The sequence below is a fragment of the Sinohyriopsis cumingii genome, unplaced genomic scaffold, assembly GCF_028554795.1.
Source record: "Sinohyriopsis cumingii isolate HCF-2022 unplaced genomic scaffold, ASM2855479v2 utg002414l, whole genome shotgun sequence".
NCBI lineage: Eukaryota > Metazoa > Mollusca > Bivalvia > Unionida > Unionidae > Sinohyriopsis > Sinohyriopsis cumingii.
The window spans coordinates 463,253-480,607 of NW_028316202.1; the positions used below are offsets into that span (position 1 = coordinate 463,253).

Here is a 17,355-nt window from a genome sequence, read left to right on the forward strand (position 1 = left end):
AGTTAGGTAGGTAGGTAGGCATTTAGGTAGGTAGTTATCTAGGTAGGTAAATGTATGTATGTATGTATGTATGTATGTATGTATGTATGTATGCATGTATATTGCTTGTTAGGTAGGTAGGTAGGTAGTTATCTAGGTAGGTAATTGTATGTATGTATGTATGTATGTATGTATGTATGTATCAGGGTAGGTAGATAGTGGGTAGTCATTTAGGTAGTAATAGGTATGTGTGTGTGTGATTATGATTTTTGATGTAGCTTTAACAATTTTTCAGTCATATTGCTATGATGTCTGCAGTGTGGCAGTTTATAGTGATGTCTAGCACTGGGGCATCATGCCGCAGACATGTAACATGATGTCCCACCCAGCCACATTATCCTGAAACCAGGCCGACCATTCCTAACACTAATCTCTTAATGCTGAGCGCCTAGCAAGGCAGCTATTAGTACCATTTTTGTAAGTCTTTGGCATGACTCGGCTGGGGATCAAACCCACGACCTCCCGCTTCCGAGGTGGACACTCTAACCACTAGGTGAATAAAAATCTGAATAGTTTGGTGTATACAAGGCAGCCAGCTGGATAACTCTGTGAATAGGTTGGGATGGTCAAGACAATCAGCTGAATACCCTTGAATGGTTGGAGAAGTCATGGCAGCCAGCTGAATAACTCTGAATATATTTGGCAGTCATATGGTAGTCAGCTGAACAACTCTGTAAAAGGATTGGGGAGATCGAAACAGCCAGATGAATAAAACTCTGAATAGTTTGGTGAAGAAAAGGCAGCCAGCCAAATAAATATGTGAATAGGTTTGGATGGTCAAGACAATCAGCTGAATACCCCTGAATAGGTTGGAGAGGTCATGGCAGCCAGCTGAATAACTATGTGAATAGGTTGGGATGGTCTACACAGCCAACTGAATAGAAATCTGAACATGTTTGGGGAGTCATATAACAGTCAGACGAATAACTATTTGAATGGTTTGGGATGTTCAAAGCAGCTAGCTGAATAACTCTGTGAATGGGTTGGTGTGGACCCGGCAGCCAGCTGAATAACTATGTGAATGGGTTGGGGTGGTCAAGACAGCCAGCTGAATAACTCTGTGAATGGGTTGGTGTGGACAAGGCAGCCAGCTGAATAACTCTGAGAATGGGTTGGGGTGGCCAAGGTGACCAGCTGAATAACTCTCTGAATAGGTTTGTGTGGACAAGGCATCCAGCTGAATAACTCTGTGAATAGATTAGGGTGGTCAACACAACCAGCTGAATAGCTCTGTGAATGGGTTGGTGGGGACAAGGCAGCCAGCTGAATAACTCTGTGAATAGGCTGGGGTGATCAAGACAGTTAGATGAATAAAACTCTGAATAGTTTGGTGAAGAAAAGGCAGCCAGCTGAATAACTCTGTGAATAGGTTGGGATGGTCTACATAGCCAACTGAATAGAACTCTGAACATGTTTGGGGAGTCATGGCAGTCAGACAAATAACTCTTTGAATGGTTTGGGATGGTCAAAGCAGCTAGCTGAATAACTCTGAGAATGGGTTGGGGTGGCCAAGGTGACCAGCTGAATAACTCTCTGAATAGGTTTGTGTGGACAAGGCAGCCAGCTGAATAACTCTGTGAATAGATTAGGGTGGTCAAGACAGCCAGCATAACTCTGTGAATAGATTTGGGTGGTCACGACAGGCAACTGAATAACTCTGTGAATGGGTTGGGAAAAGCAGACAGCAGAATAACTTTGAATATGTTGGTGAAGTCATGGCAGCCAGCTGAATATCTCTGAAATGGTTGGGGTGGAATTTTTATTAAAAACAATATCCTCAGTAAATGTGTGCCAGGATTTTTTTTTAAAGGAGAGATTTGGAATCCATTATTAATCTTGGATTGTCATTAGATAAATACTGTGATGCAGTCATTTTACTTTATCTGACCTCCTATCTCCTATCGTACTCTTGAATCAACCCATGAAATACTATATTTATCCCATAATATGTCTATGCTTAATGACAAAGCAATCCATGCTTCTTCAAAATGTATCCCATTTTTAGTTATTACAAAGCTCTGTCTGAAGATAACTTTTAAGAAAACTTTAATTCAATTAAGCAGCTGTAAGAACTGATAAAACTAAAAACTGACACTTTTAAATTAATTTTCAGCTTTAACAAACTTGGGGTCCACTTGAAGTACTAAATATGTCATATGGATTAATCAATTGAACTGACAATTTTAAAATGATTTTGGACCAGACTTCACATGTATTAATAGCAGGAATCCATAGTGTATGCTATAGACATGGACCAGACTGCACATGTATTAATAGCAGGAAGCCATAGTGTAATTGCTATAGATATGGACCAGACTGAACATGTATTAATAGCAGGAATCCATAGTGTATGCTATTAGATATAGACCAGACTTAATGTGTATTAATAACAGGAAGCCAAATTAAATAAACTCCAAGGTTTTCATGACCCCGAGCTTGCGGGCCCTGTGTGATTACATCTTTTGCACCCTGGTAGGCCACTACTCATGGTTATAGGCTGGGGATTTCGACAATTTCCAAGTGATGAATCCATGAGCAAGTACCCTTCCCCAGGATTTGTAACCGAAGTATGACTGATATTGTTGTGTGTCCCTCAACCAATTGTATATAGTTAAAACTTGGGATCTCTGCTCTTCACAAGTTAGGATCTAAGGACAAATCTAGTTCCTTAGGGGCATGGGGCCTGGTTTGCATTGGATATACATGTGTCCTTCAGACCTATAATATGGTTGTTGTATCGATCTCAGCAGTATCCCCACAGGGCCCTCCCTTTGAGCAGGACCATAAATTGCAACCCAGGATTACATTACATATGTCATAGCCCTGACCTTGATGATTTCTAACGATCCAACTTTAATTTCTTCTACTTGAAATATTGATATTACCCTCCCCCACCCCCACCCCCCAAAAAACTAAACTATCCCAACAACTAGCCCCACCCAAAGGGTCATATTAAAAATGTTATACTATTTTGCACATGTAAAAAAGAATAATCATATCCGAAAGTTCAAGACCTTTCCTACATTTAAATGGCTTGCAATCAATTCAGGCAATAACCACCATAGCAGTGAAATATATTTCAAAGGGCGACTTTAGCAATCCATTTAAATTTGTAATATCATTCAGATATTAATGTTATGCAATAACTTCCTTAAAGACATATCCAACAATTAAATCAGTCTTTCCAGAACTACATCGGATAAAATCGGACGTTCACGACCAGTCATTTTCTCAAGAAAGTGCACAATATAGAATTCCAAGTTGTCTCGCGCAATATCTGGAAAATGGCATATTCCAAGTTGAAGCTCTATAGCAACAACATAGCAACAACAACAAACTGCAAGCCGTTTTGGGACAGACTCTGCATTTTCAAGTGATAGAAAATGATTTTCTAATATTATGCATTACCCTGTATTTTGTAATATTCAATTAAGAAACTTTATCGATTATTATTTCAATGTTAGAAAATGTTGAAAATCTGAGTGACCGCTGTAATTTAACAATGAATGCTCCCATACTGAGTCGCTGTCATTAGAAAGCTTACAAGTTAAAATAATGCGCTAAGCATTCCGAAGACAGCAATTCCGTAAACAATGACTAGTACATGCAAACTGTATTTTTGGATGTAACAGCATATACAGTTAGATCCTTCAAAGAAATAGAGTCCTGGATAATTGACTCAGAAATGGTGATAGCTCAGATTCGCCTGGTTTTTGAAAACGAAGAATTAAAGATTCGTGACTCAAAAATGGGATATCGGAATAGTCCTGGGAGTCCTATAGCTCCAGTGTAAGTATTAAATAAGAACTGTATGCATTACAACACTTAGTACTAATATTAGTACCCTTACTCGTACCTCGTCAACCACAACAAATCAAGTTGAGGTTACGACATCGTAGCTATACAACACTTAATACCACAGGGGCTCGTTACAAAGAAAATCAAGGGATGGGGGTTCTTACCTGTAATAATATAACACAAGGGAAGACACCGGTCCGCACCCCTCGGCAGTTCCAGCACTGTTAGTTTATCCTAATTGCGTCTGCTAATTTCCAACTTAGGCCAGTCGTAATCAAGAATAGTTCAATTTTCAAAACACCTCGACACACTGCGTTCAATTTGTGATATTATTTTGCATTCGGACAGTCTTGGATTTCATCATTGACAGAAAGGTAAGATCCGAACAAACTCGAGTGTGTATAAAATATTGAACACAACTTTACATTTAGATAATTAGCAGTATATACGCTTATAATCGAATTTTACCATGACACAATAAAAGTGTCCATTTCTGTGTTCGATTTCGTCTGCTTGTATTTACCGTGAAATTGCACACTCGAGTTTGTTCGGATCTTACCTTTCGGTCAGTGGTGAAATCCAAGATTGTCTGAATGCAAAATTGCACTGTGAGTAGGGTAGTTGTCCAGACGTCAACATCGGCGAACAATTATTGAATTTTCTCCATTATATCACAAATTGAACGAAGTGTGTCGAGCTGATTCAAAAATTGAACTATTCTTGATTACGACTGGCCTAAGTTGGAAATTAGCAGACGCAATTAGGATAAACTAGCAGTGTTGGAACTGCCGAGGGGTGTGGACCGGTGTCTTCCCTTGTGTTATATTATTACAGGTTAGAACCCCCATCCCTTAATTTTCTTTGTAACTAGCCCCTGTGCTTAATACAGTATTTTTGAAAACTATTTTAATATAAAATAAACAATAGCATCGTGACAAGTTACTGTATGTTAATAATGTATTGCATTGAAGAGATGACTCGATGAACAACATTGTGAATCTGAATAAGCCTCTCCTTTTGTTCACAGATTTTATTTCCTTCACATTGGTGTCTACTGTCCCAGTTACAAAACCAATGATGTCCACAAAGTGAATGACTGGCTTGTTGGTGCTAATTTTAGTTATTGGTATTTGTCTACCTCTTGACATTTGTTTCAAACAGTTTTTATATCATTTGCTTTTTGCTCCAAAACATTCCTTCCTTCCACATTAGTTGCAGAATCCATGGCTGTCTCGAGTCTGGTAACCTCAGAAAACTGCAAATTAGTACTTCATTAACAAATAGTTGGTCTGAGTGCACTTTGCAGACTAGGAACAAGCAGCACATATATGTGACATCATTTTTGTTTCTTAGCCAGGGTTAGACCAATAAGTAGGTCTCCACTTTTTCTTTATCTTCTGCTGTCAGAAAAAAAAAAAAAAGCAGAAACCTACTTCTTGGTCTAAGCCAGGGAAGTTTCCATATCCAATCTGGCTTCCATCATCTTTTCATTAACTTCTGACCATCATTAACCAGATCAGCCTTGTTCTGACATCACATCTGAGTCTTCTTTCATAGCTCACATGAGCTGCTTGATGGATTTATAAATAAAATCCTTTGCAAAAAAAACCAAACTTCCTAATAACCACACAAGATACTCAAGATAACTGAATATAATACACATCTTGTTAATTGGAAATATATACCACTCTGAAAGTTAGCTTCATTAGTGATGATGTGTAATATTTCATTACTACCACTCATTTATCTTGGTCCTAAACAAAAACATTGTATTGTTCAATGTCTATGATGACTTGCTGTATTCCATAATGGTAAAGATCAGCAACCTTCCAATGAACAAACAATGTAATTTTCCAGCAGCGGGGTGTCAGGAAAGGTCCATGGAATTTTTTGAAAAAAGATTTGTGCTCTCAAATAGCTTGACTATAAGACTATTGCACAGGTTTATACCAAACAAAATCCAGAGGTCTTGGAAACGCATAACAATGCATATTTGGATGCATTTTTTTATCTGGGACACAGAAAATCACTTACGCAGGAGTCCTCCATATGCATACAATAGCTGGGCGGCTTATAAGAGTACATCAAAATAATATGATGCAATAGCTGGGCATCTAGACCAACAAGTAGGTCTCTGCTTTTTTTCTTCTTCTGACATTGCTGGTAAATGTCAGAATAATAAGCAGACACCTAGGAATTTGACTAGTGGCTGAATGGTGGGAAAATAAGCTGATCAGGCAGAAAGGTCCAGAGATGTACATGTGGTCATTTTTATAAGAGTACATCAAATAAACAAATTTAGGTTTCATTGTGTTCATTTACAAATGTAGCAGAATAAGTAGTGCGTGTGACCTCAAAATCAAGACACGTCAATTTTTAGACAAAATGCCATTTGCAAATTTGGATAAGTATTTGGTGTTAAACAGCAAGTTGACAAATATTTTAATGAGATACAGAAGAGTGCTGAGGTTTCTAGAACTGATAGTTCGGATGGAAGAGTAACCAAGTATGAGTAAGTGGGTGATGACTGGCTTAGTGTTTGGAATAAGACCTTTCCTTGTATTGACCAAATTCAGTCTTACTCTAAAGGACAGACAAGAGCTGTATGTCACGGGTGTGAAGAATTTGGAAAATTTAACTCAATGACAACCACAGGTTCTTCACATCTGGACATTTAGCCACTTCTGGTATGGCCCAGTATGCTTATGGAACTGCAACTTTTGCTGGTGGGATGCTTAATTTTACCTAAATAGGAGTCCTGAACTCATAGTTTTAAAATCATAGCGAGACCTCTGAAAATCCCATTACATTCATTGTATTATGTGAAAATAAATTAATGATCTTAAAACCCCAAATTTAAGTATTAGATGGTTGGTCTCATCTGCTAACTGACATTCTGATTCAGTTGTGGGGGGCCGTGAGTGGTCTAAAGTACTCACTGTTACTGATCACTGCCATTCACCTCTGTCTGCATGGGTTCGATTTGCAGGCTCGGTTAACATGGGTACATGAGAAAGCTTACCAGTGGCTTCTGGTGGGTTGGTGGTTCTTCCCGGGGTTTACCAGGGTTCATCCTCCACCAGTTATACTGGCCACCATGCATTGCCTATCTTGTGCTGAAAAATGGTGTTAAATCCTAAAAGAACAACATCATTCAGTTTTGCGTTTTGATCATGTGGCAAAACAAACCCCCAAAACAGGAGCTTTTGTTGATTATGATGTACTGCAGTAATGCAGATAAAAGTCAGCAACCAAAGCAAATATGTCTGCCAGGATTAAGATGTAATGCTTTGATATCAATTTATTTTTAATTTAATTTTTAAATATTGAAACATGAATATCAGGATTTTTAAAACAATTCCTTTCACACTATTTGATACATTTGTTTTTAAGATTTGTTCAACAGTACTATATATACATTTAATGAGCACATTCATGAATCATACTAAAATGCCAGTCTTTTCCAGGGTATATGCATACCTCCCCCCATGCCTTAGCCCCATGGTCATACATTATAAATTGTTGAGATCCATATCCTTTATCCATTCATGCATATCACTCACTGTGACTGAAATGAAAAATTCAGATATACAGTTATGTTTGGACCATGTACCTGTTTTTAGACATGTGACATGACACTGGTGGCACAGATTTTGAATGGGTGGAGTGAAAAAAGTTGAAGGCCGGGATGTGTTATGCAAGCATTCCACAGTCAGACCGTTTGTGAGAAATGACTTATGGAGAGTGAGAAAAGTGACTCACAGGATAGGTGGACTCTTAATAGAGGTTCATTTCTTGCATATCTTCATTTCATTGACTTTGATATATTCACGCATTGGACTTTGAAGCATTTGTTGTTTAAGACAGGTGATTGCTTAAGACAGATTAAATGTTGTTATCAAATGACTTTAGATTTCTTGTTTCACTTTCTTCATGTAGATGAAGCCTGGTCACCATGCATCAAGATGAATTCATGTTCAGTGACATTGTGCTAGAGATAATCTGAAAAGGTTGGACCCAGAAAGATATTCTGGACACTGGTCAGCTGTTGTGTGCAGAAGTGTATACCATGCAGATTGATCAATATATGAAACTCCAGGAATGTTGGCATTCATTTTTTCCTTACTTTACTTGAATACAAATCATCTCTTGCCACTGTGATTAATGGTTTCTTCCCACCATGTGACTAATGCTAGTTTCATGCAAGTCATCTCTTCCCACTATGTGACTAATGCTAGTTGCAGATAAGTTATCTCTTCACACCATGATGTGACAAATGTTAGTTACATAAAAGTCATCTCTTCACACTGTGTGACAAATTTTAGTTACATAGAAGTCATCTCTTCCCACTGTGACTAAAGCCAGTTACATACAAGTTATTTCTTCACAGCTTTGCGCTAAACATTCATGAAATATTACATAGACATGTGATCAAAAAGAGAGGTCAGATTATAACAGAACAGGAGATTGGCAAAATTTGGTCTTGAGTTTTGACAGTCACTTTAATAGAGGGATGATTTTTATCGACCTGATTTTTATCATGAAAATGAGTAAAAAGTTCAACTACCAAACAGATTTCCATTTTGTTATTTTAAAATATGCATATAGTATCAATCCTTTCACAAAAGCTCCTGCCATTCATACTCTCCTTGTATGGGTCACAAGCAATTTTAGCATTTCTTGGAGATCACCTGGATTATATTAATTTTGTACAGCAAGCAATTTTCCTCAGAATGGAAAATATACTTTCGGTGTCAGCATGGGAATGTTGCAATGTTAATGCAATTCTGCAGACTCCACCAAAAATGTTAAATTGTTTCCTGCCAATCCTTGGGATATATAAGTATATGGTCCTAGTGACTCTGTTGATGCAGTTATCAACTTGTTCCATATTAAACAAGAATTACTTAAAACTTTTTCAGTATTTAATATTGATTTTTTGGCAGAGGAACGATTCATTGTATATTATACATGTACACTAAAATCGTCAATTTGCATCTAATAGTTTGAGTATGAGCTCCAGTCACCATCTGATCTGGCTGTATTCATAATAGTAATTTGATACCATACTCTTTAAGTTTCTGAAGTGTATATTCTGTATTTAAATATTTACAATATAAAATCCATATAAACTCAGTTTAGCTTCAAATTAAAAAACTATTATTTAGTTTGCTACGTTGTTGTCATTGTAGGTAATCTCCAGAGATTACACTTTATTAATAAGTACATGTGCACTTCTATAATAAGTTGGCATTTGCTCTGATCTTTTCTCTAGATAATCATTGTTATTATGTTAAATTCAAAGATATGACACTCATGTCAGCATGTGAAAAGGCATCACTGGTTAGGAAACTTATATGAGTAAGAAAACTATATGAGTAAAACACCTGGCATTATGCTATACTGTAAATAGTCACATGAATTAGCATCATTAAATGAAATAAAGATTGAAAACATATTCCAAGTAGAACATGTTAAAAAAATAAGGAAAACTAAATCAAAATAAATACATAAATTAGTAAACAACATGAATTACCTTGAAAGTTTGGCATAAGGAATAAAGGTGGGATATAATGTGGACTCAATTGAAAATACAAATGAATTTAGTACATTAATGGTAGTTATAGACCTTGAGACACCAGTATACCCAGCATTAAGCTACATGTGTCTTAACAGGGTACAATAAAAACAAAACTCAAGGAAGACTTTATGGTTTTGTTGTTCAGTAGTAATTAAATTAACAACTGTCAGCTCTGTAATGACCTAACATGTTTCAAAACTAAAGAAAACAATTTTATTTTTTGTTCTTGAAGAATACACCATATCTTGTCAAATTATTAAGTCAGGATCTTGTTTAAACCAGATCACAGTCATGTGATCACAGGCAGTATTAACATAAATATATGACACTGGGATCAAGCTGGGATAAACCCCTTATCAGTGAGGGACTGGATAAACCCCTTATCAGTTGGGAACTGGATACACCCCTTATCAGTGAGGGACTGGATACACCCCTTATCAGTGAGGGACTGGTTACACCCCTTATCAGTGAGGGACTGGATACACCCCTTATCTTGGGAGGGACTGGATACACCCCTTATCAGAGAGAGACTGGATACACCTCTTATCTTGGGAGGGACTGGATACACCCCTTACCAGTGAGGGACTGGATACACCCCTTACCGGTGAGGGACTGGATAAACCCCTTATCAGTTAAGGACTGGATACACCCCTTATCAGTGAGGGACTGGATACACCCCTTTTCAGTGAGGGACTGGATAAACCCCTTATCAGTTAAGGACTGGATACACCCCTTATCAGTGAGGGACTGGATACACCCCTAAATCAGTGAGGGACTGGATACACCCCTTATCTTGGGAGGGACAGGATACACCCTTTATCTTGGGAGGGACTGGATACACCCCTTATCAGTGAGGGACTGGATACACCCCTTATCAGTGAGGGACTGGATACCCCCCTAAATCAGTGAGGGACTGGATACACCCCTTATCTTGGGAGGGACGGGATACACCCCTTATCAGTGAGGGACTGGATACACCCCTTATCAGTGAGAGACTGGATACACCCCTTATCTTGGGAGGGACTGGATTCACCCTTTATCAGTGAGGGACTGGATACACCCCTAAATCAGTGAGGGACTGGATACACCCCTTATCTTGGGAGGGATGGGATACACCCTTTATCTTGGGAGGGACTGGATACACCCCTTATCAGTGAGGGACTGGATACACCCCTTATCAGTGAGGGACTGGATACACCCCTAAATCAGTGAGGGACTGGATACACCCCTTATCTTGGGAGGGACGGGATACACCCTTTATCTTGGGAGGGACTGGATATACCCCTTATCGTGGGAGGAAAACACTCTGAGCTAGGAGGATTACATGCATGCATAATTATATACTCACATGTAAGTTGAGTCCATATGCAATCGTAGATCCAATAGATCCAGATCTGCCATTGTTTAATGCGACAGCAGATTTAGGCTTGAGTTATAAATGAGGACATGCAGTCATTGTCCAACAATTGTAGATCCAATAAACCCAGATCTGCCATTGTGTAACGAAAAAGCAATATCTTGATTTACATGCATCAAACATGTGATTCAGTAAGTTCATTGCTTAATGTGCAGATTTTGCATTAGTAATTGTTCATGAGGTAAAATGCTGTGGAATTTAGAAATTGTGTATCCCTCTAACACCTAATTCACACCATAATTACAATAGCCCTCTAACACCTAATCCACACCATAATTACAATAGCCCTCTCACACCTAATCCACACCATAATTACAATAGCCCTCTCACACCTAATCCACATAATAATTGCGGTAGCCCTATTACACATAATCCACACCGTAATTGCAGTGGCATTGTCAAACCTTATCCACGCCATAATTACAATAGCTCCCTCACACCTAATCCACACCATAATTACAATAGCTCCCTCACACCTAATCCACACCATAATTACAATAGCCCCCTCACACCTAATCCACACCATATTACAATAGCCCTCTCTAAGCCAAACCATGCCATAATCACAACAGCACTCTGACACCAAAACCATAACATAATTCGTAACAACAGTCCTATCACCCTTAATCCACACCATAATTACAATAGCTCAATAATGTATAAGGAATACAGTTAAACATAATTCAGCTGCAGACAACACAGATTATCTGAGACGACTACATCAGTTTCCTGTTTAAGATGTATAATAAAACTTTGTTATTTTGTTATTTTTACAGATGGGGGTTCATCACTCATGGCTGTATTGATGGCTCCAGTGACTTGATTACTTATCTAAGGTGTGGGACAGCTAACACAGACTGTACAGTCCTGAATCTGTGTAAGGGGGTGCATCCTATGTTGTGTCATCCTGGATGATTTCAGTGTTGGAGAGTATAGAAAAAAATCTTAAATCTTATAAGAGAAATGAGGAGCCATATTCAAGTGAAGATCTGTTTACATTCTTAGAATTGAACAACTATGGTGCTATATTCACCATCAAATAACATTGAATTGACTCTGTGTTTTACAATGTTGAGGGATAAATGATTTTGACCCAGATGGCCTAAAACAAGGAATGGCACTGAGGCCGGTCAAAAACTCAAGACTAGAAGACTTCAGAAGGGGATGAAATGAAAACAAATTAATATGTGAAGGACACAGATCACTGCATCCTCACCACATGGATATGAAATACAGAGCAACATTCAAACTATTTTGTCAAATACCAGTTCTAGAATAGAGTCTGGATCATATGCTTTCTGTGTTTTATAAAGAGTCTGAAAGATCTGGAAAAAGCACCTGCAAGTCCTGGATCTGATTGAGATGATCTGTCAGCTTTGTTGTTGGAGGATCAGCAAAGAGAGCCTTGGCAGATAAACATTCATTAAATGCTTGGATTATTAGAGATACTCAGTTTGCCATAATGATGGAAATGTAATAAAGATTTGGAAGATGCTATATTTATTTGAGGTTGCCCAATACCAGTATGTTTTAATTTGTTATGTGAAATTATACAGGAGTCCTGTTCAGTTTGTGCATAACCAATAATTTGTTTACTTTTCTGAGAAAAAATGTTACTTCTGATCTTGTATTGCTTTGCCAAGACTAAATTGGCAGACAATTCTAATAATGGACCATTTGCTTAAAGGTCACCTGCCACCTATATTGTACAAACGTGCGATATTATTATAGTTATAAACAAAACGCACTGGTTATGTATGCACACCATAAAAATGTTTAATAAGACTTAAAACTCCGCTTTATAAAATGAAAAAAATATTCGGCAATCTCCATAAACAATCGTTAGTTTCCACGTGCCAAAACCAGATATGACGTACATTTACCCCTTCTATTCAACCTTGCCATTCATGTGCTTGATTTCCCCACGTAAACATCTATGTGATATAGCGTACGATCTTGCTTTTTTACAGAAAATATGGTGCACTGTGTTGCATTCGGATGTAACCAAAAGAGTGATGATGGAAAAAAGCGTTCTTTCTTTTTCCGAAAAACCATGTTTACCAGAAAAAAAGTGTATTTAATCTGTGGGAACGAATAAGGGAGAGATGGGAAAGTTGTATCATTTATGCCGGATTATAGTGAATTTGGCCCAAAGACAATTCGGCCCAACTCGAAATACAATTCGGCCAAACTTAACAATAGTTTGTACGTTCTTTTTCTCTAACAAAAAATTAGATGCTATGTAAGATAGGTTTTAGGGGGAACAAAATAAATTTAAACAAGCTATTTTGATTTTCTTTGAAAGAAACTAAACATACTTCGTAACGTACATATTTATGAGATGAAACACAAACTGACATATCTTGCCTGTTCTAATTAAAATATTTACATACATTTTAATTGCTAAAAAATATATGCATCTGCACAACGACATTCTCAGTTTAAGTCTTCCGGTCAAATTATCAATAATAATTAATAAAACAAATATACGTAACAGATAATATTTTACATAAAGCATATAAATTTTGCTAAGGGTAGTGTACATGAGATATTATAACAAATATACTTAATTTTAGGCATCACGTTGTAACACAGCTGCATACAATACATACTAGGTTACACATGAGAGAGAGAGAGAGAGAGAGAGAGAGAGAGAGAGAAAGAATAATGTTGAGCAGTATGTCAGTATTTAGTTGCTGCAATATGAAGCTCTTACCAGTTAATTTTATTGTTTGTTTTTTTTTTTTCAAGTTGTCTTAGTGTTTGCGCTCGGTAATTGAAAGCTTGTCATTACTGGTCAATATCGTCAATCACATTTGCTCCATTATTCAGTACAAATTAGAAAGGAAATAAGTTTGTGTTTAATATGTGCCCCTCCCCCACCCCCACACTCACGGTACAAAATAAATTGATAAACATACACTTGTTTGAAAATAAAATGAAAGAAATTATACTTGCACTGTTATCATATATTCCTTCTTTTTTATCAAGCGAAAATTATTTTTAAAAATATATATATATCTAGGAACTTCGTATATGTAGTGGATGCTGACTTGCATATGCATCCTTAGTGTGTCGCTTATGTCAAACAATAAAATCGCAAATGACATGAAAGTATTGCTTGAAGGCACCTGCCGTTTACGCATTATAAGTTACTTATTGCAAACTGACCCAGATTGTATTTTATCCAGGTTAAATATAAGTCGGTATCTCGCAAATAAAAAAAAATCATTATTTTAAAATACATTCAGTGTGAGTGCAAATGATAATCTTTTTGCTAGCATGTGTTACAAAATTATTATTAAAGGAAGTTATTATTGTGTTTACTATTTGCCCTGCAAACATCAATTATGATTACATGTGGCAAACAAATAGAAGCCCGGGTGATAACCATAACTAGCAGGGAGCAATAAACTTATTGTTTAAACTTACTGACAAGATATTAAATACATAGGTTATTTTATTACAATGCAAATCAACCCCCTAATCTTGACTTGAGTATCTTTTTAGTGTGCCAATTTTTTCTTTTGAAGTCAGCAGACAAAAGGAAGTCGAGTTTGGTTCCTTTGGATTCTTTAATTGTGCCGATTTCTTTCATCTTTTTTTTATATAAAGTCTGCCCGCGGGGAAACCAGCATTGATTTCTTTTAAACCTGTATTAACGGGAATTTTGAAAATAAATTGAAACAATGGAACAGTTTTGAAAGCGACAAAATATAGTGCTTCGTGCACGTGTACCGATATAAGGCTGAAAGTAAATTAGTTTGCATTAGTTTCATCTAAATATTCCCTATCCATAGTTTATAGTGTTTAATTTTTTAACAACAAGAAGCATGTACTTTGTCTTGTAGGGATAAATGTACGTCATTTCCGGTTGCGTCCTCTATAGGTGGAAAATCGTAATTAAGGGGAAGTAACAGCATTGTATACTTCTATTTCGAGTAATTAAATTATTATTTCTTCTTTACACTTGATAATTTTTTTGTTCTTTTTGTGCGAGTATAACTATTTTTAATCATGTAACGCAAATCTGGTATAAATAGGAAAATGTTGGAGTATGGCTGGTGACCTTTAAGGACTGTAAGTATTCTATGTTTGTATGATAAAGAATAACACTCCCACTGATATTGGCATTTCATTTTTTAAATTGGAATTAGGTCCAATCAAACATGTCCACACATTATTATAAGCCTGTATTAGGATACATACTGCAATGTCACCCATGGATTGCCAGTGTTTTGATCAGAAATTTCCTAGTGCAGGTGGGTGGCAAAAGTACTTTTTATGAGAAGAGGCTTCTGTCAAGATTTGTAAAATCATAATAAAATCTATAAATTTAGACTAAAATTTACACTGATGTTTTCTTCATAAATTGTAATCAGACCAATTGAATTTGAACAGAAGATGAAACAACTTAAATGTAACAATGTTGACAAGCTTTTGTAAAAAGAAAGAATCAAGATAAGAAAGCAAGTTGACAACCCTTTTGTACACAGGGGACTAATCTGCTGATATTTTATTCAGAGTATGATTAAATGATAACATGTTGGAAATATATAATTAAACAACATTAAATATAAATTAATACAAATATTTATTCCAACACCAATTTAATTGGTGATATTAGAACATTCAAGACTATTCAGATTTATTCAAAACATTGTAGACTTTTGGATTTGTGATAGAACATATTATGATTATTTAGGATTTTTTTAATTTAAAATACCGTGTCTTTTGAATTTTCACGTTGTATTCTACAGAAATAAATTATTTGTTGAATTGTATTAAGCTTGTAAGTTTCGCTTATTTTTGTTACTTAATTTAAGACCAGTGGGTTGTAACAGCTTGTATCATCAAAATTTATAATTTACTTTGATTATGAGCTAAGATCCCTGCATATGAATGAGGAGCAGCAGGGAAGTTCTACAGACCAGACGTTTCAGACCAAATAAAGCCTCCTACGAGAACTTTCTCCGTAGAAGCCTCAGATTTCAAAAATAAGCCTTCCTACGAAAATTAATTTGCGTAAATTCGTTACCGATTGCAATTTTCATGTGTATTCGGGCATAGAAAAAACGAAAGATTTAAGGGGGGGGGGGGTGGAAAATTTATTCTGGTGTCTTTTTTGTACAAAGGATTTGGCTGCAAATCTCATGAATAAATTTGATCGAGACCGATTCGATATCTACTACGCGGATCATGAAGATTAATCGTGATGAAACCATGCGGTGTTGCCTGGGCGCGGCTGAAGAAATTTTTGAATTTGTTTATGTCCATGTCGCCATTGCACCAAGTCTGATGAATATTTCTCAACGTGTGAGTATCGACGCCATTGAAAACAGATAAGATATTGCAATTGTCCCTAATTACCTTTGGAATTTGCGTATATCGCTGCGTCACGTAAATAACATCGGTGTTCTTGTGTCGGCCACGCGAGAATATCCTAGCCGGATTAGTTTGCTTATCCAGCATAACATCATCGAAAACAACAAGATTATTAACATCGCCATCTAAATTTTCCACTGATGGAGCTTCATTGATGTCTGTGATGAATTCGATTGTGCCTTCGTCAGTATTGTCGCTAAATTCCTTTAGCACTTGATAACAACGCTGATCATCAACGGACGGCGCAACCAAATACAACTTATCCCATTTTAGCCATCGCATTATCAAATTTAGCAACAACTGCGTCTTTCCAGAACCAGACAGGCCAATAATTATCATCCTTATCGAATTCGGTAATACCGCGTTGTGTTTCACCTGCTCGCGTCGCTTCGTGGCTGAAAAATCAATTACATTCATGTTACTAGAATATTATGGATCTATATTGTGTTAAGTGTCGCACGCGAACAGCTACGATAAATCCAACCGAAATCGTCACACGCAATAACAGGAACGCAATTGCAGGAGAATGTGAAGTTTGTAAGACACGCAAGTTCAAATTTGTAAAAAAAAAAATAGAAGAACCGGAGGAGACATTACCGCCTCCTTGAAAAATCTACCTGGGTTGCCCTGGGCGAAATATCCTGGAGAAAAGCATCTGCCAGGGTACAATTACTGCGGACCCGGAACAAGACTCGATATAAGACTCAACAATAAAAATCAACCAAATCTCGGCGAGGATCCAGTAAACGCCATCGATAACGCGTGTTACTATCACGATCTTGCGTATCGCAGCAGGGATTTACAACAACGACATCTCGCTGATATTAGGCTAATTCATGCAATAGACGCGATTCCTGACAAAAGTTTCAAAGAAAAATTGGCAACTTGGCTGGTAAAAGGTGCAATGAAAGGTAAATTAGTACTCGGTGCTGGTAAATAATAATGGAGCAAATATATTATTCTCCGCGAGGTTTTTGGCGAGGAAAATCAGCAATAGCCAAACTCGCCAAGGCCGCTAAAGTAAAACAGTCCGTTGCTGAATCGTGGCTATCGAAACAGGCAGTCTGGCAAATTTATCTTCCTCCGCCTAAGAAAATACCGTATGCGAGTTTCTCCGTCAGTGTCCCTAATGAAG

General features: G+C 37.1%; 1 protein-coding gene across 1 annotated transcript; it reads left to right on the forward strand.

The window, feature by feature from the left end:
* The first annotated feature begins 3,608 nt into the window (after positions 1 to 3,608).
* On the forward strand, positions 3,609 to 15,573 carry LOC149770755 (uncharacterized). Its single transcript, XM_089949165.1, has 2 exons — positions 3,609 to 3,828; positions 11,612 to 15,573. Exons 1-2 carry the CDS (start codon positions 3,644 to 3,646, stop codon positions 11,748 to 11,750), a joined length of 324 nt encoding a protein of 107 aa, XP_089805291.1. The 5' UTR covers positions 3,609 to 3,643; the 3' UTR covers positions 11,751 to 15,573.
* Positions 15,574 to 17,355: the final 1,782 nt, after the last annotated feature.

What these genes read in the sequence shown, in the direction of transcription:
- LOC149770755 (XM_089949165.1), top strand. Translation starts at nt 3,644, where the DNA reads ATGCAAACTGTATTTTTGGATGTAACAGCATATACAGTTAGATCCTTC. An exon ending in GGGAGTCCTATAGCTCCAGT is followed by an intron (nt 3,829 to 11,611) that starts GTAAGTATTAAA and finishes TTATTTTTACAG; the next exon opens with ATGGGGGTTCATCACTCATG.